General features: G+C 43.0%; 1 protein-coding gene across 1 annotated transcript in view; it reads right to left on the bottom strand.

Moving 5' to 3' along the window:
• LOC139750623 (dynein axonemal heavy chain 7-like) overlaps positions 1-25,914 on the bottom strand; it is a 298,921-nt gene that overhangs the window by 104,990 nt on the left and 168,017 nt on the right. Inside the window, 9 exon segments of the mRNA XM_071665298.1 lie at positions 1,375-1,515; positions 4,220-4,333; positions 18,419-18,560; positions 19,423-19,517; positions 20,196-20,273; positions 22,953-23,165; positions 23,990-24,163; positions 25,020-25,145; positions 25,524-25,702. Coding sequence (XP_071521399.1) covers positions 1,375-1,515; positions 4,220-4,333; positions 18,419-18,560; positions 19,423-19,517; positions 20,196-20,273; positions 22,953-23,165; positions 23,990-24,163; positions 25,020-25,145; positions 25,524-25,702 — 1,262 coding nt within the window.

Raw genomic sequence — 25,914 nt, 5'->3', positions numbered from 1 at the left:
CACACCCACTCTCTACCTGTCATATATAACGTACCGGAACCCAAGCCTATCATTTATATCAAAGCCACACAGATCATTCCATGTCTTATCTTGCTCGCTTCATATGCCCCAGTTCAGCCTACTGACAGCACGTTGCCCCCCATGTAATACATCCATCTAACATTCTATCCCATGCAAGATTCTCATTCACCTAAAGATTCCAATCACGATATCACACTTCCCAAACTGCTTCTCTCACTATCACTCCCACTACGTTTTATCTTATCTATTCGTTCCGTTGAGTAGTTTAATGATTCCTTGAGTTTAAATCAGTGTAATCCACCTCTTGACTTAATGAACATTCTTGATATTACTGTAACATCCACTCTTTCTTCCATACCCCACATTACAGGAATAACTATATCTGCCTCTAAGAAACTGGATGTCCTGTTTAGATGTCGAAACGTCCTCTCTTCTGAACACTTGCTCCGTTTATACTCGGGATTCATCCGTCCTTGTATTGAGTACTGCTCTCACATCTGGAATGGTTCTAGCTTTGTATACTTACTTGACAGAGTTGAGTTGTTAGCGATCCGCTTTTATAAACTGTCCCAGGCTACCTTCTAAACTTGACCCTCCTTGCCCTAAACAGCAATGTTGGTTCACTTTCCCTCTTCTATAGGTATTACTTTGGTTTCTGCTCCCGAGAGCTGGCTGCTAGTGTGCCCACACCACTAGCTACACCACGCAGTACTCGGCAAAATGATGCGTTACATGACTTGTGTGGCCATCACCAACTCAAGAGTTGGCCGTTTTGATACCTGTTTCTTTTCCTACATTCGAAGCTTTGGAACTCTCTACCGTGAAATGTCTTTTCCAATAAGTATGACCCTGCACATTTCACACGACAGGTTTTTCACTTTCTTCCAAATTCATAAATGATTTCCCTTGTCTTTTCCGTTTCATGATAATCTCTATATTTCAATTAAGGCCCGGCCATGATGTGGGCTTTTGTCCGTGATTGGAACATTCAACATAAAAAGTGAAATTGCAAACCTCTAATATGTTTAATTGTCTATTCAGATAATTTCCCGCTAAAATCTGTTTGTCAAACACAAAGTGAGTGAAGATAATTCTGCTGTGAGGAAAATCAAACTGGTTCACACTTCAGTAAGACTCAAGTAAATAAGACCAGCATACAGGAAGGTTTCACAGAAAATTATGATATATCAAAAAATCATAGACGCTGGGAGGGCTATGAACAAAGAACGGGTCGATGAAGGTTGGAAGAAGAAATCAGGGAACCAGTGCTGGCCATACCTATGAAACCTGGCTGGATGCCCACCTAGTCAGCGTCTAGTGCCTCACAGCCAGGCCGGGGCATGGATGACTCACCTGCTTGCTCTTGTCCCTCTGGCGGTCGATGTTCCTCATCTTGTCGCAGATGGTGTGCTTCTCGTCCGTCGGGTACAACCCTGGCACCTCCCCAATACTCAGGATGCCGCTGATCGCCTCCAGGAAGATCTCCTCCTTGATCTGAGGATAAACATGAAGTTGGGAAACACGTCGAGGACTTGTGCAGGTCCTCTCACGGAAGCGCTTGCCCTGGTATGTTTGTTACCTAAAGGACCACTTCTCCTGGACGGTCCTGTAGCTTCAAGGCTGCTCTATAATCAGTAGCAGAGAAAGGATTGCCTCCTTTGGAGTGAAGCATTCTGTCGAGATGGCAATCCGATGATATAACCCATGTGAAGGTGACTTTACTGGCATAGTTATGGAGTAATATAATGTCATTATAATGAAATACATTCGAAAGGTTGAAGGTTTGTGGCATTATGTTATATTCACATATTTTATCATGTTTTTTGTCTTGTACAGGGAGCGACATCTACACTCATGGAACCCTATCTCTTGAATTCTATGTGTGTATACGTGTGTCTGTGTGTGGGATCATGTGTGTCTCCATGTGAGTTGTGAGTTTTACACTCGTGTCTCATCTCTGTATCTCTCCTATCTTTAATGTCTAATGATCACAGCATTTTCTTTTTTCTCTATTTACCTCGTTCTCGATCACTAAAGAAATACTTCTTCAAACTTCTAACACTTGCTGAGTTCATGTTTCTGTCCGGTCTGTTCCAGCCTCTTCCCAGACCTGATCAACATTGATACGGGCAGATCAACTGAAGAATCAGAAAGGTGCAATCAACAGCAACAAGTGTTACCGGATTCCGCCTAAATGAGGTAACAATGGAAGTGGAAAGTCACGTAAGCGAGGCTATACCATCGTCAGTCGACGAAAGAACGCAGTTATAAACTTCTCGCTTCAAAGGAGTCACCTTGTTCCTGCTACGGAGTGCAGCGTCGGCTTGGAGCCACAGAAGTCCTTGCACAGAGGGTCGTGGGTAACACATTGCCCCTTCCTGAACGTGGTCCTGCTGTAGTATGATGATAAATGAAAAATAAATCACGTACTATATCTGCGTCCGTGGGGATGTGTACGGCTGGTCTCCTCCACCCGTAACATGGCAGGTTCCCTCCGTGTAATTACCTGTTTATATTGTACGTGTGGGGGGGGGGGGGGGGGGGGAATCCAACACCATTACAATATTTCTTTACGTCTTTTTTTCGCAAGTTTCTCGGTAATTTTCACACTAAGTCCTCTGGTTGCGCCATCCTTAACATCTCTCAAAGAACTGTTCACGTCATCAACTAGCTTTAAAAACTTACAAGTTGTGATCACTCTTCTTTCCTCTACAGTGAGCAAAGCCTTTGGACGAGATCTCCCTGTTGCTTAGCTTTCATACTTCTGGTACCATCTTTGCTGGTCTCCTGTGGACCTTCTCTATCAGCTCTGATGTTCTTCAGGTGCGGAGACCAAACTTGAGAGGCACATTTCAATTGTGGCCTTATGCATGGCATGAAAAACTCGTTAAATATTTCCTCATCCATATACTTGAAAGCTATTCTGACATCTGCCAGGACACAGTTTGTCCCTCTTAAAGTTCTCTTAATACGGGGCTCTGGTGACGACAGGTTAGGGACGATGCTATTCTCAAGTTCTTCTCCCACACAGAATCTTGAAACTTATTTCCATCTGGATGATAATCATGTTCAGGTCATTCCTCACCATTACATTTCCTCATTACTTTACATTTGTTTCAAGTTCATCATCAGTACATCAGACGGGCAACGTTGGAGGGTTTCGTTACCCTTGTAAACTGATACAATCCTCCTCGCTCCTCACTTCTCGTATGACTTTTGCATCACCGGTAAATACAACATGCGTTCTTTGTGTTCTTCCACTAAGATAATCTTCAATCTACTAGCGGAATCTCTCCCTCATTCCTGCCTGGTATTCCAGATTCTTAATCAGTCATCCATACGTGACAGTGTCAAATGCTTTCAGAAAAGATGTAATCAATAGACCCAGCCTTTCCTTATATCTAAGACAGAGTTCACTCGCTCATCATCTAAGAAGTTCGTTACACGTGACCTCATTTTCCTAGAACCGTGTTGCCTCTCACTTAGATAAATCTCCTCTGTAGAAAGTCATTCATGTGGGGTGGGTATGTCTGTATGTTTGCGTCAGTCTATGAGTATGCGCTGTTGCTGAATGGTTAATGCACATCTATGCAGGTGTGTGTGTGTGTGTGTGTGTGTGTGTATGTGTGTGTGTGTATTTGCATATCCTATGAACAACGGATTACAGTCATCATAGTATAACCAAGTGGAAATCCTACAACTAATGAGGATTAGAGGAAAGTGATGACCACTCCAGGTCCAGTGTGGTGAGATGAGGACGCGTGTGACACGTCACGTGGAACGTGGTTGAGGATGATCACACACTGTGGCAACACATGGCGAACTGATGAAGTTAGAGACGTCTTATCTAATACTAAATGTGGGAGAAGTAAGGAATGAATGAGAACCTCAGGATAGGGTAAGGAATAATTCAGAAAGTACACAGTGTGATGATAGTAAGGACTACGTAAAGGAGTTTGGCTGAAGGACAAATGGAAGGTAAGAAATGTATAAACGAGAACTCAAAAACGAAGAAACAAGGAGCACGTCAAGTATACACAAGGGATACCAAAAAGATGAGCTCCACGGAAATAGCAGAGAACAAGTAAAGCATGAAGTGAGGAATATATGAGGAGTGTAAAGTACAAACATAAAGCAGAATTGAGTGAGGAACATGTAAATGTAATCCAGAAGTATTGAACCAGACTTGGGTACATGCCTGGGTGTCGCTGAACAGGAAGACCACGTGCTGCTCGCCAGTGCCTGCCTTCTTGAGGATGGTCTTGAGGTCCTCACGCCACTCAGTGATCCCGTAACTCCGGCTCATCTCCACCTGACAACCCAAACCACCACACACTTATATGACGTCACCAACGTTCATGCATTTATTAACAGAAATCCTGACACATTACCAAAAACATATCGTTCGTAACTTTCAAATATCATATATATATATATATATATATATATATATATATATATATATATATATATATATATATATATATATAAATTATACATTTCCTTTTCCATAGCCAGAGGTTGAACCATTATGTGACATTCATTTTTTCATTTCATTTCAAGCTAGAAGTTTCAGTTTTCTAAATTGTTTCTTACATTCTTCATATGTATATATATGTATGTGTGTGTGTGTGTGTACATATATATATATATATATATATATATATATATATATATATATATATATATATATATATATATATGTATTATCCCTGGGGATAGGGGTGAAAGAATACTTCCCACGCATTCCTCGCGTGTCGTAGAAAGCGACTAGAGGGGACGGGAGCGGGGGGCCAGAAATCCTCCCCTCCTTGTATTTTTTTAACTTTCTAAAATGGGAAACAGAAGAAGGAGTCACGCGGGGAGTGCTCATCCTCCTCGAAGGCTCAGATTGGGGTGCCTAAATGTGTGTGGATGCAACCAAGATGTGAAAAAAGGAGAGATAGGTAGTATGTTTGAGGAAAGGAACCTGGATGTTTTGGCTCTGAGTGAAACGAAGCTCAAGGGTAAAGGGGAAGAGTGGTTTGGGAATGTCTTGGGAGTAAAGTCAGGGGTTAGTGAGAGGACAAGAGCAAGGGAAGGAGTAGCAGTACTCCTGAAACAGGAGTTGTGGGAGTATGTGATAGAATGTAAGAAAGTAAATTCTCGATTAATATGGGTAAAACTGAAAGTTGATGGAGAGAGATGGGTGATTATTGGTGCATATGCACCTGGGCATGAGAAGAAAGATCATGAGAGGCAAGTGTTTTGGGAGCAGCTGAATGAGTGTGTTAGTGGTTTTGATGCACGAGACCGGGTTATAGTGATGGGTGATTTGAATGCAAAGGTGAGTAATGTGGCAGTTGAGGGAATAATTGGTATACATGGGGTGTTCAGTGTTGTAAATGGAAATGGTGAAGAGCTTGTAGATTTATGTGCTGAAAAAGGACTGATGATTGGGAATACCTGGTTTAAAAAGCGAGATATACATAAGTATACTTATGTAAGTAGGAGAGATGGCCAGAGAGCGTTATTGGATTACGTGTTAATTGACAGGCGCGCGAAAGAGAGACTTTTGGATGTTAATGTGCTGAGAGGTGCAACTGGAGGGATGTCTGATCATTATCTCGTGGAGGCTAAGGTGAAGATTTGTATGGGTTTTCAGAAAAGAAGAGTGAATGTTGGGGTGAAGAGGGTGGTGAGAGTAAGTGAGCTTGGGAAGGAGACTTGTGTGAGGAAGTACCAGGAAAGACTGAGTACAGAATGGAAAAAGGTGAGAACAATGGAAGTAAGGGGAGTGGGGGAGGAATGGGATGTATTTAGGGAATCAGTGATGAATTGCGCAAAAGATGCTTGTGGCATGAGAAGAGTGGGAGGTGGGTTGATTAGAAAGGGTAGTGAGTGGTGGGATGAAGAAGTAAGAGTATTAGTGAAAGAGAAGAGAGAGGCATTTGGACGATTTTTGCAGGGAAAAAATGCAATTGAGTGGGAGATGTATAAAAGAAAGAGACAGGAGGTCAAGAGAAAGGTGCAAGAGGTGAAAAAAAGGGCAAATGAGAGTTGGGGTGAGAGAGTATCATTAAATTTTAGGGAGAATAAAAAGATGTTCTGTAAGGAGGTAAATAAAGTGCGTAAGACAAGGGAGCAAATGGGAACTTCAGTGAAGGGCGCAAATGGGGAGGTGATAACAAGTAGTGGTGATGTGAGAAGGAGATGGAGTGAGTATTTTGAAGGTTTGTTGAATGTGTTTGATGATAGAGTGGCAGATATAGGGTGTTTTGGTCGAGGTGGTGTGCAAAGTGAGAGGGTTAGGGAAAATGATTTGGTAAACAGAGAAGAGGTAGTAAAAGCTTTGCGGAAGATGAAAGCCGGCAAGGCAGCAGGTTTGGATGGTATTGCAGTGGAATTTATTAAAAAAGGGGGTGACTGTACTGTTGACTGGTTGGTAAGGTTATTTAATGTATGTATGACTCATGGTGAGGTGCCTGAGGATTGGCGGAATGCGTGCATAGTGCCATTGTACAAAGGCAAAGGGGATAAGAGTGAGTGCTCAAATTACAGAGGTATAAGTTTGTTGAGTATTCCTGGTAAATTATATGGGAGGGTATTGATTGAGAGGGTGAAGGCATGTACAGAGCATCATATTGGGGAAGAGCAGTGTGGTTTCAGAAGTGGTAGAGGATGTGTGGATCAGGTGTTTGCTTTGAAGAATGTATGTGAGAAATACTTAGAAAAGCAAATGGATTTGTATGTAGCATTTATGGATCTGGAGAAGGCATATGATAGAGTTGATAGAGATGCTCTGTGGAAGGTATTAAGAATATATGGTGTGGGAGGCAAGTTGTTAGAAGCAGTGAAAAGTTTTTATCGAGGATGTAAGGCATGTGTACGTGTAGGAAGAGAGGAAAGTGATTGGCTCTCAGTGAATGTAGGTTTGCGGCAGGGGTGTGTGATGTCTCCATGGTTGTTTAATTTGTTTATGGATGGGGTTGTTAGGGAGGTGAATGCAAGAGTTTTGGAAAGAGGGGCAAGTATGAAGTCAGTTGGGGATGAGAGAGCTTGGGAAGTGAGTCAGTTGTTGTTCGCTGATGATACAGCGCTGGTGGCTGATTCATGTGAGAAACTGCAGAAGCTGGTGACTGAGTTTGGTAAAGTGTGTGAAAGAAGAAAGTTAAGAGTAAATGTGAATTAGAGCAAGGTTATTAGGTACAGTAGGGTTGAGGGTCAAGTCAATTGGGAGGTGAGTTTGAATGGAGAAAAACTGGAGGAAGTGAAGTGTTTTAGATATCTGGGAGTGGATCTGGCAGCGGATGGAACCATGGAAGCGGAAGTGGATCATAGGGTGGGGGAGGGGGCGAAAATTCTGGGAGCCTTGAAGAATGTGTGGAAGTCGAGAACATTATCTCGGAAAGCAAAAATGGGTATGTTTGAAGGAATAGTGGTTCCAACAATGTTGTATGGTTGCGAGGCGTGGGCTATGGATAGAGTTGTGCGCAGGAGGATGGATGTGCTGGAAATGAGATGTTTGAGGACAATGTGTGGTGTGAGGTGGTTTGATCGAGTAAGTAACGTAAGGGTTAGAGAGATGTGTGGAAATAAAAAGAGCGTGGTTGAGAGAGCAGAAGAGGGTGTTTTGAAATGGTTTGGGCACATGGAGAGAATGAGTGAGGAAAGATTGACCAAGAGGATATATGTGTCGGAGGTGGAGGGAACGAGGAGAAGAGGGAGACCAAATTGGAGGTGGAAAGATGGAGTGAAAAAGATTTTGTGTGATCGGGGCCTGAACATGCAGGAGGGTGAAAGGAGGGCAAGGAATAGAGTGAATTGGAGCGATGTGGTATACCGGGGTTGACGTGCTGTCAGTGGATTGAATCAGGGCATGTGAAGCGTCTGGGGTAAACCATGGAAAGCTGTGTAGGTATGGATATTTGCGTGTGTGGACGTATGTATATACATGTGTATGGGGGTGGGTTGGGCCATTTCTTTCGTCTGTTTCCTTGCGCTACCTCGCAAACGCGGGAGACAGCAACAAAGCAAAAAAAAGAAAAAAAAAAATATATATATATATATATATATATATATATATATATATATATATATATATATATATATATATATATATATTCGCCACTTCCCGCATTAGCGAGGTAGCGTCAAGAATAGATGACTGAGCCTTAGGATAAAAATCCTCTCACATGACCCTCTTCTGTTCCTTCTTTAGAAAAACATAACTGGAGGAGAGGATTGTTGTCCCACACCTTTCACTCGTCTTCTACAACGTGCAGGGAATACGTGAGTGGTATTCTTTCTCCCGTCTCTTTTTTTTTTTTTTCCTCCAAAAGAAGGAACAGAGGGGGCCAGGTGAGGATATTCCAAAAAAGGCCCAGTCCTCTGTTCTTAACGCTACCTCGCTAACGCGGGAAATGGCAAATAGTTTAAAAGAAAGAAAGAAAAAAAAAAAAAAAAAAAAATATATATATATATATATATATATATATATATATATATATATATATATATATATATATATATTTATATATATATATATATATATATATATATATATATATATATATATATATATATATATATATATATATATAAACGAAGCATTCGTCACGATCCCTGACGCTTCCTCACACAAAACATACTTAACACCATCTTCCATAACAATGTTAAAATATAGGCGGCCAATTTCTTAGCCAGTCGCCAGGCCAGAGTCTCTCACGATGGCTTCACCTTAAACCACTTAAACGTTTCCCAAGAAACAATTCATTCTCTAACTTGTCTCAGATTCTTCCTTCTTTACCTCAAGCTGAACCCATCTTGAAGTAACCTTCCACATGCAGACGACCTGGCAATCACATTACAACAACCAGACACCACGATAACAACATCACAACCAGACACCATGGTAACAACATCACAACCAGACACCACGGTAACAACATCACAACCAGACACCACGGTAACAACATCACAACCAGACACCACGGTAACATCACAACCAGACACCACGGTAACAACATCACAACCAGACACCACGGTAACAACATCACAACCAGACACCATGGTAACAACATCACAACCAGACACCACGGTAACAACATCACAACCAGACACCACGGTAACAACATCACAACCAGACACCACGGTAACAACATCACAACCAGACACCACGGTAACAACATCACAACCAGACACCACGGTAACATCATCACAACCAGACACCACGGTAACATCATCACAACCAGACACCACGGTAACAACATCACAACCAGACACCACGGTAACATCATCACAACCAGACACCATGGTAACATCATCACAACCAGACACCATGGTAACAACATCACAACCAGACACCACGGTAACATCACAACCAAACACCACGGTAACATCATCACAACCAGACACCACGGTAACAACATCACAACCAGACACCATGGTAACAACATCACAACCAGACACCACGGTAACAACATCACAACCAGACACCATGGTAACAACATCACAACCAGACACCACGGTAACAACATCACAACCAGACACCATGGTAACATCATCACAACCAGACACCATGGTAACAACATCACAACCAGACACCACGGTAACAACATCACAACCAGACACCACGATAACAACATCACAACCAAACACCACGGTAACATCACAACCAGACACCACGGTAACAACATCACAACCAGACACCACGATAACAACATCACAACCAGACACCACGGTAACAACATCACAACCAGACACCACGATAACAACATCACAACCAGACACCACGGTAACATCACAACCAGACACCACGGTAACAACATCAAACATGCAGGACTGCATGCAGACCGTCTGCATCTCTACAGATGTCTTCAATTACACTTGTAACCCCAGAAAGACACGACTCCTGCTCATATACAGCAATCATCTTGAATGAACAGAGACTCTCCATCATACTGGACATCATATATGACACACAAATGACATCCACTCCCTATATCAATAACATCACTACAAAAACAGAACACGTGCTATATGTTGTCAGAACACCACCTGGCACGAAATGTGGTCAAGTAAAAAAAATCCCTCAACTTCCTCCACATATGATCCATCCGCTCCACTTTAAAGTAAGCCTCACCTGTCTGGTCTTACACCCTCTCAAACGCTTATATAACAAAACTGCCAACCACACAAAACGGAGCACTCAGAACAACACAATAACGGAGCACTCAGAACAACACACAAAATGGAGCACTCAGAACAACACAAAACGGAGCACTCAGAACAAACAAAAACGCAGCACTCAGAACAACACACAAAACGGAGCACTCAGAACAACACATAAAACAGAGCACTCAAACCAACACATAAAACGGAGCACTCAGAACAACACACAAAACGGAGCACTCAGAACAACACATAAAACGGAGCACTCAAAACAACACACAAAACGGAGCAATCAGAACAACACACAAAACGAAGCAATCAGAACAACACAATAACGGAGCACTCAGACCAACACATAAAACGGAGCACTCTGAACAACACACAAAACGGAGCACTCAAAACAACACATAAAACGGAGCACTCAGAACAACACACAAAACGGAGCACTCAAAACAACACACAAAAGGAGCACTCAAAACAACACATAAAACGGAGCACTCAGAACAATCACACAAAAGGAGCACTCAGAACAACACATAAAACGGAGCACTCAGAACAACACACAAAACGGAGCACTCAAAACAACACACAAAAGGAGCACTCAAAACAACACATAAAACGGAGCACTCAAAACAACACACAAAAGGAGCACTCAGAACAACACATAAAACGGAGCACTCAAAACAACACACAAAAGGAGCACTCAGAACAACACACAAAACGGAGCACTCTGAACAACACACAAAACGGAGCACTCAGAACAACACACAAAACGGAGCACTTAGAACAACACAAAACGGAGCACTCAGAACAACACATAAAACGGAGCACTCAAAACAACACATAAAACGGAGCACTCAGAACAACACATAAAACGGAGCACTCAGAACAACACATAAAACGGAGCACTCAGAACAACACACAAAACGGAGCACTCAGAACAACACACAAAACGGAGCACTCAGAACAACACACAAAACGGAGCACTTAGAACAACACACAAAACGGAGCACTCAGAACAACACATAAAACGGAGCACTCAGAATAACACACAAAACGGAGCACTCAGAACAGCACACAAAACGGAGCACTCAGAACAACACACAAAACGGAGCACTCAGAACAACACACAAAACGGAGCACTCAGAACAACACATAAAACGGAGCACTCAGAATAACACACAAAACGGAGCACTCAGAACAACACATAAAACGGAGAACTCAGAACATAAAACGGAGCACTCAGAACAATACACAAAACGGAGCATTCAGAACAACATACAGAACGCTGCACTCAGAAGAATACACAAAACGGAGCACTCAGATCAACACACAAAACGGAGCAATCAGAACACACAAAACGGAGAACTCAGAACAAACAAAACGGAGCACTCAGAACAAACAAAACGGAGCACTCAAAACAACACATAAAACGGAGCACTGAGAAGAACACACAAAACGGAGCACTCAGAACAAACAAAACGAAGCACTCAGAACAACACAAAACGGAGCACTCAGAACAACACAAAACGGAGCACTCAGAACAACACAAAACGGAGCACTCAGAACAACACAAAACGAAGCACTCAGAACAACACAAAACGGAGCACTCAGAACAACACAAAACGAAACACTCAGAACAACACAAAACGGAGCACTCAGAACAAACACAAAACGAAGCACTCAGAACAATACACAAAACGGAGCACTCAGAACAACACACAAAACGAAGCACTCAGAACAACACAAAACGGAGCACTCAGAACAACACACAAAACGGAGCACTCAGAACACACACAAAACGGAGCACTCAGAACAACACAAAAACGGAGCACTCAGAACAACACACAAAACGGAGCACTCAGAACAACTCACAAAACAGAGCACTCAGAACAACACATAAAACAGAGCACTCAGAACAACACACAAAACGGAGCACTCAGAACAACACATAAAACGGAGAACTCAGAACATAAAACGGAGCACTCAGAACGATACACAAAACGCAGCACTCAGAACAACACAAAACGGAGCACTCATAACAACATATAAAACGGAGCACTCAGAACAACGCATAAAACGGAGCAATCAGAACAACATATAAAACGGAGCACTCAGAACAACACACAAAACGGAGCACTCAGAACAACACAGAACGCAGCACTCAGAACAACACACAAAACGGAGCACTCAGAACAACACATAAAACGCAGCACTCAGAACAACACATAAAACGCAGCACTCAGAGCATAAAACGGAGCACTCAGAACAACACATAAAACGCAGCACTCAGAGCATAAAACGGAGTACTCAGAACAACACACAAAACGGAGCACTCAGAACAACACACAAAACGGAGTACTCAGAACAACACACAATACGGAGCACTCAGAACAACACATAAAATCGAGCACTCAGAACAACACACAAAACGCAGCACTCAGAACAACACAAAACGGAGCACTCAGAACAACACACAAAACGGAGCACTCAGAACAATCACACTCATACCACAAAGGCATAACACCTCCACAATGAAGCAGAGATTCTGTGAATGCAGTTCCACAGCTCGGCACACAATGTTATGGCCCAGCACTGGAGACCTCACACAAAAACTATTGTCTGAGAAGCCACCAAGCTTACCCCTGCCTCACACTTCACTGATCACTTCTCACAGATCCAACCACCCTCAAGATAAAGAATCCAGACAAACCACATTCACAATGAAATAACCCAGCAAGAACTAAACAACCGACCTTCTAACTCAGTCTTAAACTCCAGCTCAACAGACATATCCATCACAAGCCGCTTGATCAGAAAACAAGGAGTCACACTCCTTTCTACAAACACTGTTTCCACATACCCGACGACCGTTCACGCCCAGGATGTAACTATATTAAAGACACCGAACACTTGCTACTTAATTGCCCTGCACTTCCTGCACATAGACGCACAAACACATCACAACACTTTATGACCCGTGGTCCCGACCGCTGGACTTGGCCAGCTTCCTGAGTGCTGTAGGAGCCTTGTCAGTTCAGAAGGGACTCACTAGAGATGACACTCCTGGGGCTGCATATCGAGACAGCTCTTAACAACCACCTGAACATGCAGCGAAGATTTCCTAGATGACTGTAGATGCATCAGAGGCGTTACAAGTTACGATATCCCGATCGTCAAACTGATGAGGAAAGCAATCGTATTCTCAGGCAGACGTGAACAAACGGATGAAAACGGTGGAAACAAGGAATACATAGCAGCTCCACATTCAGCAGAAAGCCATACTGTGGATAACTTCTTGCGGAATGCAGGGTTTACTATACAGAATTCATAAGGAAAAGAGACAGAATACATGGTGATAGCGAGGTACACATGACAATCTGTCAGCGAACAGAGACGCCCGACTGTTCATTACGTCACAGTAGGGACGAGGCTTACGGAAGTGACTATGAATACAACCCATCAACTCGGTGGTCCTACGTAGACACAGATGAATGTGGACGCGTCGAAATAGCTTGAAACAAAAACAATCCACATAAAGTTAGGTATAGGAAGGAGGGAAGTATGTGTGGCTACATATACAGCAACAACTTACGTTAATAAATCATGGAGGAGGATTCCTCTGCTGGTCCAGAGTCGTGACTACACCACACTCCTCAACATTCTCTCCTGAGTTTCTGTTTGTTGTTGTCGTAGTCGCTCCAGTGTTGCCACGTGGACATCTTGTCGTTGTAACACGTTGAGTGCCACGTCGGCCGGCTGGTGATGGCGGGAAATTGTGTGGTGTTGGCTGGGGAAGTTGCCGGGCTTGGTGGCGGCCCTCTTGTGTCTGGATTATGTGTCGTGCGAGCGGAATGCCAAGCCTTTGTTTCTTCCTGACAGGTAACACTGGATGATGATGTATGTGGCCCTGCACAGCTGACACATTTACAGGTAGTGTTCACCGTGATGAGCTGTGACTACACAGTTTCTCGAGTCATGATCACCCGCACAGGGACGTACCAGGGTAATAACGTAGCAGTAGTTCATGGTCCAGATGAACGAGCAATCGCTTAACAAAGTTTCTTTTTGTTAATTTCCTTCCCTGAGTACAATGCCTTCAAGTCCAGCAGTGGTAGTGAGGATGAGCCAGTCCTGCCTGCTGGATGAACGGGCCGTATTTCCCGCACAACGTGATCGTATGACTGGCGTCAAGTTGGGACGACACGTCAAGAAACCACATTATCTGATCACCATCAGACAACTTACAGTCCTTAGGAAAGTGTAGGTTCCCGCTGTGGCACTCGCGGGTGACCCCGTGGTGACCTCACTGGCTTGTTTCCTAGCAGGCTGGATGGCACGTTTCCTGACACTTCTCGTATGACATACGGTCCAGTCTTACCCTGTATCGTCATCCCGGTCGCTCGATTAACTGTTTCCTCCAGGTCACTGTAGCTCTGTCACTGATCGAAATCATCGTCGGCTGAGGCCATGCCGGTGTTAGAGTGAGGCTCAGACACGACCTCTCACGACCGTGGGGTCAGGTCAAACTGGCCGTCAAGTGTGGAGGGAAAGCTGGTGGTGACTTCATCGGAGGCGGAGCCAACAATCGCCAATAGCCCATGGTAGGTAGACTCGTACAGACAATCAAAGATTATAAACGAAAGATATGAAAGTGGTTGCCTCCAGGTGTGACGACCAACGATCAAACGAACGCACAAATGTTTTTTTCTTTCGGAAACCCACTAGATGGCTCTGTCAAGGGTCGTCTGACGAGCCAAATTAAAATCATTGTTTACAAAAAACTTGGCAATGGCCGGTGAATGGTATCCATGTGTGTTATGCAAGAGGAGGAAAACTACTCATACAGATTACATTTCTCACAAATGTCCACAGGACAAAGAAAAGTAAGTCAAATTTGTGACGTTGGTGTAGGTGGCGCTGGTGGAGGGACAGAGGCTGGTCATTTTTAAACAGAAGGCGTGCCATTCATTGACCGAGGGCTAGAGAGAACAACAACAAATAAGCAGGTATGTGATCGTGTTAGGGGATGGGGAGGTGGCGTGTATGTCAAGTGCAACACTGAGGACAGTTTGGGGAATGTGTGAGACGTAATGGTAATTAGAGTAGGTCGAAAACTGCAGAAGTCTTGGGCGTGTTATGGTGCTGAGTAACGGTTGGTGTGGAGGCGGGTGGCGCGTCTTGAATTTCCTGGCTGTTGGACTGTCTGGCTGGTGCCGCAAACCTGGTCCTGTTAGTGATTACGTGTAGCCAAGGGCAGTTAAATTCACCAAGGCGTCCATGGTGTGGAGAGCCTGGTGCCTGACCTGGTTTAGGTATCCTAGGACAACTTGACATTCTCGTGTGAGATGATGTTATTCTAAACTATAAGTGTAGCACTACTGATGGTCAGGCTAGTGCTAACTACTGATGGTCAGGCTAGTGCTAACTACTGATGGTCAGGCTAGTGCTAACTACTGATGGTCAGGCTAGTGCTAACTACTGATGGTCAGGCTAGTGCTAACTACTGATGGTCAAGCTAGTGCTAACTACTGATGGTCAGGCTAGTGCTAACTACTGATGGTCAAGCTAGTGCTAACTACTGATGGTCAGGCTAGTGCTAACTACTGATGGTCAAGCTAGTGCTAACTACTGATGGTCAGGCTAGTGCTAACTACTGATGGTCAGGCTAGTGCTAACTACTGATGGTCAGGCTAGTGCTAACTACTGATGGTCAGGCTAGTGCTAACTACTGATGGTCAGGCTAGTGCTAACTACTGATGGTCAGGATAGTGCTAACTACTGATGGTCAGGCTAGTGCTAACTACTGATGGTCAGGCTAGTGCTAACTACTGATGGTCAAGCTAGTGCTAACTACTGATGGTCAGGCTAGTGCTAACTACTGATGGTCAAGCTAGTGCTAACTACTGATGGTCAGGCTAGTGCTAACTACTGATGGTCAAGCTAGTGCTAACTACTGATGGTCAGGCTAGTGCTAACTACTGATGGTCAGGCTAGTGCTAACTACTGATGGTCAGGCTAGTGCTAACTACTGATGGTCAGGCTAGTGCTAACTACTGATGGTCAGGCTAGTGCTAACTACTGATGGTCAAGCTAGTGCTAACTACTGATGGTCAGGCTAGTGCTAACTACTGATGGTCAGGCTAGTGCTAACTACTGATGGTCAGGCTAGTGCTAACTACTGATGGTCAGGCTAGTGCTAACTACTGATGGTCAGGCTAGTGCTAACTACTGATGGTCAGGCTAGTGCTAACTACTGATGGTCAAGCTAGTGCTAACTACTGATGGTCAGGCTAGTGCTAACTACTGATGGTCAGGCTAGTGCTAACTACTGATGGTCAGGCTAGTGCTTACTACAAGGGCAGTATGAGCACTACCTGGTCACTGGTGTTTAAACAAGGAGGTTCAGTGGACTTTGAAATGTTACGTTTCTGTAAATTGTGTAACGGAGAGGAACCAAACTTTATATGTATTGTAACATGATAGTTTCAAGCATTATGTGCTCATACTCTGGGTATTTCTTTACCTTATTGTACGTGAATTTTTTCATATATAGTTGGGTATTGTACTGTACAGTAGGAAAAGTATGACAATAAAATTGAAGTGAATAAATCAACCTTTTGTTATGCTTAAATATAAACCGTTTATAACATTGACAACTTCATGTAGCGGTAAGTGTGGTAGAATAAGGAGCCGCTGGAAAGATCTCGTGTAACACCAGGACTTGTATAGGTGTCCTGCCTGGTCGAATTTCATGATCATTAGGTTACAAGTAACAAGCATTACTTACTTTTCTCATTGTATAGAGAACACCTGATAAACAGCTGTCGTGACAGTGTAGTGGGAAGATTGATCCAAATATGGACAAGTTTGAGACATACATGAATTGAGATAAAAAGAAAATAAAGGCAAGATAAAGATATATTGAAATATGGGTGAAATATAATAATTATATTCCATTTCTATAATAAAAAGGTGAAACAGGTATAGATGATTATCTCATGGAATGTAACACAGCAGATTAAAATATCAGAATGTATGAACACCTCAATAATGTACATAGTAGTGCAGGCCATGTTTGATTAAATATCTGGAAGTATCTAACAACAATCCTCATATGGAAGTATCTGGCATCTGTGGGAGTCAGGAATTATTTGGAAGTCAATTAATGTCACCCGTGTCGGGGCAACACATGACATACTGTGGTTAAGCCAACCACTTTCCAATCTTTCGTTTATAGTCCTTGATACACAATGGGCAAACTAGAAGTTTGATCTCCATTTAAGCAATGAATTCTTGTGTGTTGTTGTCTGTGAGAAGAAGGCTTTACGTCACAATGTACCAGCGCCTTCCTGCATTCCTCTACCAGCCTGATCCACTCATCTGTCAACACAGATTCACATCCCAAGACCTTCACGCCCACCATGTATAGATACCTTCAAGAAGACACCGGCCACTCACGACTCAGCTGCCCTGCACATGATTAGACGGTGAACTGGGCTAGCTTCCAAAAGCCTCATCATGATACAAGGGACTCCACTCCTGCTGCATCATAACTACTCGCCACGTACTCCCTGCGTGTCGTAAAAGGCGACTAAAAGCGGTGTGAGCGGGAGGGGGGGGGGGTAGATATCCTCCCCTTCTGTTCCTACTTTTCCGAAAATGAGAAACTTTCCCTCTAAGGCTCAGTCATGTGTTCTTGAATCTACCTCGCTAAAGCGGGATATATATATATATATATATATATATATATATATATATATATATATATATATATATATATATATATATATATATTATCCCTGGGGATAGGGGATTAAGAATACTTCCCACGTATTCCCTGCGTGTCGTAGAAGGCGACTAAAAGGGGAGGGAGCGGGGGGCTGGAAATCCTCCCCTCTCGTTTTTTTTTTTAATTTTCCAAAAGAAGGAACAGAGGGGGCCAGGTGAGGATATTCCAAAAAAGGCCCAGTCCTCTGTTCTTAACGCTACCTCGTTAACGCGGGAAATGGCGAATAGTTTAAAATATATATATATATATATATATATATATATATATATATATATATATATATATATATATATATAGTGTACGTTATTTGAATTTGTCAAAAAATTTAAAATATAAAATTATCATTTACCCAAGAGCAACTGGACATCCCAGTGTAACGTAACCATCTATTTCCCTCGTCATTATAGAAGTAACTGGTCACCCACACAGCTGGTGCTGGCGGCTACCACCTACCTCAAACAGTTCATAGTCAGTGATGTGGGCGGCCAGACGTGTGAGGGAGTGCCTCCCACTGCCGCCCACGCCCACCAACATGGCGTGGCCCCTCGGCTGACGCAGGACTCGGCAGATCCGCGCCAGGTGCTCCAGGGCGAACCTGGCAAGGGAGGGTCATGCTTCTATACACACACTACTAGGGCTTGTATGATAAGGACACTCATAACACTACAGCAAGGGCTTGTATGATAACACTACAGCAAGGGCTTGTATGATAACACTACAGCAAGGGCTTGTATGATAACACTACAGCAACGGTTTGTATGACAAGGACATTGATAACCAAGCAACAAGGGCTTGTATGATAAGGACATTGATAACCCTGCCATAAGGGCTTGTATGATAAGGACATTGATAACCCTGCAACAAGGGCTTGTATGACAAGGACATTGATAACCCTGCAACAAGGGCTTGTATGATAAGGACATTGATAAGATTTCTGTAAACAGTGGACCACCTCTTTGTGTTCCTGTTCTCAGTGATATGTCAAAAGTATTAGTTATGTCAATATGACTTAATGTATATGTAAATAAGTCGTTCAATACCAAATGGAAAAACATCTTGGACAACCTATATAAGTAAAAATTTTTATGGTAGATATTGTAAGTGTGTATATTAGGTATACCTTTAGAAGTACAGCTTAAACATTTTGCAGTATTTCTGGAATTCGACGTGACTAAAGCAATATTCATACATGTAAATAAGAAGTTTTTCTTATATTGTGAGTCTGGAGTGTACATAGTGGCCACACAGCTTCCAGCTTCTCCTACCATCACTCATGGGGTACGTGAAGGTGTATGACTTCCCCCAGCAGTTACATTAGCCTCTACAGTCAATAGGATCTCCTTCGGAGATGTACCATAGTAGATAGATAGATAGATAGACAGACAGACAAATTGATAGATAGATAGATAGATAGATATATATAGGCGGTGTCTGGAGGTGGCAGGCATGAGACTCACTTGAACATGACGAGGTTCATGGGTTTCTTGCTCATGTTGTTAAACTCGTGCAGGTAGCCCTCCACCACCGTCCTCAGACCCTCCAGGTTCTCCACCTGAGGACGTACGTACCAACACATCCAGGTTACTGACCTCATGCTACAATAATAATTATGATCCTAGACACAAGTAATAAATATTGTGGGTCTTCCACCACAATGAACGTGTTCTCAAATCCATCAATTACGACTCGCGTGAAGTAACCTCACGTCTGTCTGCAAAATTAGACGACATATAACGTTCTGGAAAGTGAAGTTGCTCGAGCTGATGTTATACAGACTGAAGCGGCATTTCTCTAAAAAAAAAACAGACAGGTCAATGTGCTACACACACAACACCACGTCTGACAAGAATAAAGGTGACTACCAGGTGCTTGTTTACACTATGACTGACTGAGCAATGTCTCCTCAAGACGACTCACAGGTCAGACGGCTGCTACTGTAATGATGACCTTACTACAAGACTATGACAGCTCACCAAGTCTGTCATTTCTTTGAGGTGGTCACTAAGATTAAGAAAAGAAGGTGGGAAACCATCTCCGTAAATATCATGTCTACAGTGTAGTGCATTTTATGTCACTAATAATGATTTATAACCTGAAGTATCGTTAAGTGGTCACACAGCGAGCACGTTCACTCAGGCCAATGGTAAACATTACATAATAAATTTCTGGAACACATAAAGTGAATGACGGAATCAAATCTGAAGTGGTTATTAGCGGGGAGTGAACCCACCTGCACGTAGTGGCGACTCTCACTCTTGGGGTCAGCAAAGTCACAATACACAAGGTTGCGCAGGTCCGTCTCCGACACCTGTAACAAAGGAACAGTTAGTTCCTGCAAGAATTGAAGAAACCTTAACCAGTAAGAGAATGGGTACTGCCATCCTGTACTGAACACAAGCAACCCACATCAAGAGCCGTTGAAACGACAAAATGTAAACAAATGCTACTAAACCTAAAGATCACTGGGATAAAATCAATGTAAAGTGGGCAGATTATTATGAAGTTATGGCGCTCAATATACAAAGGAGAACCACAGAGAACGCGGCTCTGTATACACTAGGCGTCGTGTCATACATGGTACATAATGGTACAAGATGCCAAGAAAGTGATGTCAGTGTTTTAGTATGATTCGTCCAAACAGAGGTAACTGGCAGCTTCATCTTAGGGGCGGACGCCGTTGTGTTACCGGATGGTGGTGTTCGGGTTGATGTGTTCGGGTCAGGCATCATGCGTCATAGAATATTTATTATGTGGACAAGAAAGAGAACAGTTTAAAAATTTTGCCTACAACAAAGCTATCCAATTTGTGTAGACCTTCACTAATATTAGTTACAATTCTTTGTGCATTTAATAACAGAAGATTCAATGATATTTCTCGTGGTGAAGGAGTTACAGGTAATAACTGAACTGGCATTACTCCAGTCAATACAGTGATCATAATTCTTAACATGATGAACAAGGCATTTGATTGTTGTTCCTGTTCTTATACTTTATTTGTGTTGCTTAAGTCTAACATAAAGATGCTTACCAGTCTCCTCAACATATTACAATTTTTACAAAGGATTCTGTAAACACAGCCCGTAGAATTTTCTGGCGAGTTTTTGATTAGTATATTCTTTATAATTTTGTTATTGCTGAAGGCTACATTTATATTAAAGGATTTAAGTAACCTGGGAAGTAAAGTACAATTATCACTAAAAGGGAGAACTAAAAGATTCTTGGCATCATGGTAGTTTTGGATTTAACTCTATAAAATTATCTTTGCCAACATAAGGGATTTATCAAGGAAAGATCTAGGATACTTTAACTTGGATACAATAGATTACATCTTCTCAAACTTATCAACAATATATTCCAGACCGCATCTACGTAATGCACTAAGGAACATCGACTGGGAAGATGATAATTTAACTCTTGTCATGTTGAGCTGAGTAATGGACTAGAGCACGTACACCACTGTGACCTTTAGTTATATATATATATATATATATATATATATATATATATATATATATATATATATGTGTGTGTGTGTGTGTGTGTGTGTATGTGTCATACATAGGAGCCTATCCAATGCTGTCAATTTAACATTATGAATAAAAGAACAAAGGTTTCACTTGAACGCATTCACTGTAAACATGCTATATAGAATGTCCTGAAAGCTTAGCCTATTATCCACGGTCAAGTCGTGCAGTATATTGCATCAGTTTTCCTCGCTCTGGTTCAGTCCAGCGACATTACATCGTCCTCATATATAGAACTGATCCATCTTATTCTCGCCAACACACACCAGTCTACTGATCCATCTTATTCTCCCTGACACACGCCAGTCATCTTCCTGAGTGTTCAGGTCCCGATACCCCAAAGCATCCATCATCCCATTCTGTTCTTAGTCTCCCTCCACTTCCACACGAAAATCATCTTGGCAAGTCTTTCTGTACTCATCCTCTTCGTATATCAGAATCATTTCAGCACACCGAGGTTAGATTTTTAGCCAGATACGCTTACCACCGCGCCTCTCTGTTACAATGCCATTCCTTAACTAATTAATTTGCCTCACTCTATATACTGTCCTCAGGCATTTCCTTTCCTAATCGTCTGGCCACCTTTCTTTTGCATTCAAGGTCCAAGACTCACATTTATACAACAGTGATGGGACTGTTACACCTTCACACGTATCAATATTTGCTCTGATGGAGAGTTGCCCTTCCTTCCACGTACTCCCTAACGTACCCGAGACCTTCTCCACCTTCTTCCATCCCATGACTTGTGTTAGCCTCCTTCCATCTGGCGCCACTTCCACTTGTCCACCGTCCTCCTTATTCAGTCTGTTTCATTTCCCTGCTGTACCTCGTGTGTTTCATTCCCCTGCTGTACCTCGTGTGTTTCATTCCCCTGCTGTACCTCGTGTGTTTCATTCCCCTGCTGTACCTCGTGTGTTTCATTCCCCTGCTGTAACTCATTACCTTATTTGTTTCATAATTAGTCTCAATTATCTCCTCACACACATTATTCCAAACTTCATTTATACCCACTTGAGTTTCTTCTAGACGCTACCACCAGAACTGTCATCTATAAACAGCAACTGATTCACCTCCCAAGGCTTCTCACCCCATTACCAGCATACCCTCGACACGCCCCTCATTCAGACCTTCCTCACCACCACTTCCATAAACAGATTAAACAACCATGGTGACATCACCAAGAATCACTCACCTTCCTCTCTTCCAGCTCGCATCCATACCTTACTTTATAAAACTTGATTGATGGATTTAGCAACTTTTCACTGAACCCATACAAGATCTGGTATAATCATCTAAACCAATGAAAATCTAAGTCATAATCGTTAAGACGGTAACAGAATGAAAATGTTCCGTTAAACAAGTCAACCTACAACATACCATAAACACGATCCTCATCATCAGAACAAAGTTGTAACTAAAGTTGTGTACAAGACCATAAATGATGGAGCAACTTGGCCACTGACCACTCCGTCCATATTGTCGTCCAGCTCGGCCAGCAGCTGGTGGAAGTCCTCATTCAAGTGGTTGGAGCAGGCGGCGGCAACCCGGTCCAGGAGCCAGTTACGGTCGTCCGTGTCCACGAGACGGTCGTAAAACACCCGCAGCACCTCGTGCACCCACAGCTTCTTCATGGAACGAAGGTCTTCCATCGTCTCCGGCACGGACAGCAAGACTCCCTAGAGATAAAACAGCGCAGGAGAGAGGACGTCAGACGGTAATTACACTGAGGATGTGGAACACTGGTCAAGAGATCATCCGGTAAACCTCTGACCCATTCTCATGTTTCTCATATTCATCATTATCATCAAGGTAACTGGAGACGAAAAATGAAAGTATTCAGGTGAAGGACTGAGGGAAATGATAAGACAAAAACCTTACGGAAATCTATTACCTGGACGACTATATATCAGGTTGTACTGAGTGAAACATGTGACCCTTAACCTTGATAACAAAGGGGTGTGGGTTGTCCTGATTGATCTACATGACCTTCAGATGTCTCCAATATCTCTCACCACCTTAAGCTTCACTGACTATGACCAATGATCATGAAGAAGTCCCTTGGACAATATAAAGTCGTAACAGCCTGACTGATCATAAAGTAGTCCTTAGGACTGGGAATATTGAGCCGTAAAAGCCTTAAATAACCATACAGGAGTCCTGAGGCTGAGACATCTCAATTATCACACAACCTCAGGACACCATTTATGCGACTCGTGCAAGCTTCAGCTCTGCACTCCAATACTGGAGCAGAGGACTTCTCACCGGTGGCGTTACCATCTGCCGGTAACGCCAGGCCAAGAATATCTAACATGAAGCCATAACAGCCCTGAGGGCCCTTGATGACCCTGGAGAAATCACCGTGCGTGAGGAACTGTAATTGTAAGATGCCCCAACACACCTGGATGAGCCTCAAGTCCTCACGACTGAAAATATAAAACCACAAGTTGTGTTGGCTGACCTGAATGACTCTGAAGCTGACCTGAATGACTCTGAAGCTGACCTGAATGACTCTGAAGAAATCCTTGAGGTTAAAGATGTAGTGTGATCGTGAGGGTGTGGGCCGGAGGTGGGTGGCAGCAGCACGGTACACCTCCAGTGTGCCCATCACCATCTCACCGATACAAGGGTCGAACATCTTGCTGAAGCCGCGGGTGTCCAGATGCCACAACAGGATCTGCAGGGGACCGTGTTCCTTCTCAACATGACGTCATCATCCTCTCTTACTGTTACATATCCACACATATGTTCATCCTTGTCTAGATATGTACAAGACTACTTCTCTCATACAGTTCATATCATTCAAATTAGCATGACGTATTCGCATCATAAATAACCCATGATAATACACTCAATCCCTGTGTCCGTCTGTGTTCCATGTACCACGAACTATCATATATGATCCTGACCTTATCTTACCATATATGATCCTGACCTTATCTTACCATATATGATCCTGACCTTATCTTACCATATATGATCCTGACCTTATCTTACCATATATGATCCTGACCTTATCTTACCATATATGATCCTGACCTTATCTTACCATATATGATCCTAAACTTATCTTACCATATATGATCCTGATCCGTGCATCACCTGCCATGACCCATATATGACCATACTACACTTTCATCTGTCTTTCCTACATTATTTTACACGATATATCAACCTTGATCTTCGTCTTTTCCCTCTAATGTCTAGTGAAAAAGTAAATGTTATAGTTAAACCAACATACAAACAGTACTTCATACCCTCCAATACGTTACAGTTTTCCATTTGACAACTATATAACCATTTACCAGCTTACTCTCTTCATCAACTTGATCCATTCATTTATTAGGTTATATAAAGATTATTTATAATCTTTATTTACGTTTCCATTAACATGGGAGTGTGTCCAGCGTAGTGATCATATCCTCGTAACGTTAACTTCCTAACAGTACCATGAAGGTACGAGGCAGTGACCATATCCTCGTAACGTTAACTTCCTAACAGTACCGTGAGGGTACGAGGCAGTGATCACGAACCTTGGAGAATATGGCATGTATGGTGGCGTCGTCGAAGTCGTTGAGGGCAATCACGTTGAAGTGTCTCAGGAGGCGAGGTGTGAGCGTCGTCCTTCCACTGTCCCGCAGACTCATGGTCGACACCAACTGTGTGGCAAGAAAGTTTCTTGTGTTTCTTTTCTTTTTCATGCTGGTTTATTTTATGACAATTCTCAAAGTTCTGTGTAAGTAGCATCTGGGAATCAACAGCTTCTTTCTAACACTTCCGATATGTACGTGTAAACTGAACCAAAATGATAATCTCCATTTAACCAAATTGTCTAAATCATCTAAAAATTTACAAATGTCTCTCAACACGTTTACGATGGTCTTTTGGACTTTTTATTATGTGTTTGTCTTAATTTTTCCCTCGCTCTGCGCTGGGGAACCCAATCTTCTGCCAATAACGGTGTCATTTATCATTATCATATGACAGCAAGAAAAGGTTATCATTGAAACTAAACTGAGAGAAAAAGCCAGTTTAACCTGCATGTCCTCAAGGTGGATGGGCTCGACCTCCTTCCTAATGTCGTACCAGGTGGCGTGGTCCACAAGCTGGCGGAGGAGCTCGAGGGGCGGGTGGGTGCCGAAGGCGTCTGTCTGGGGAAGGTTGAGGTCGTCCACAAACAGCACACACCGCTTGCCCACAGGTGGACCATACACCCCTGTAGAGCGGTACAGGACTCAGATGAGAAGCTACCTTGTGTACCATACATACTGGCCGGAGGGAGGGACACACCTGGGCTGTGTGTGGAGGATATACCTCACTGAACTATGGCACACAAGCCTGACCGTGACTCCCAACCGTTCACATGATAAGACTTTCCAGGACTCACCAAACAAGCCAACAATCAAGGGTCATTCATCATAAGGGAAT

Source organism: Panulirus ornatus, chromosome 10 (genome assembly GCF_036320965.1).
Source record: "Panulirus ornatus isolate Po-2019 chromosome 10, ASM3632096v1, whole genome shotgun sequence".
NCBI classification, from domain to species: domain Eukaryota; kingdom Metazoa; phylum Arthropoda; class Malacostraca; order Decapoda; family Palinuridae; genus Panulirus; species Panulirus ornatus.
This window is presented reverse-complemented; position numbering and strand designations above follow the sequence as displayed.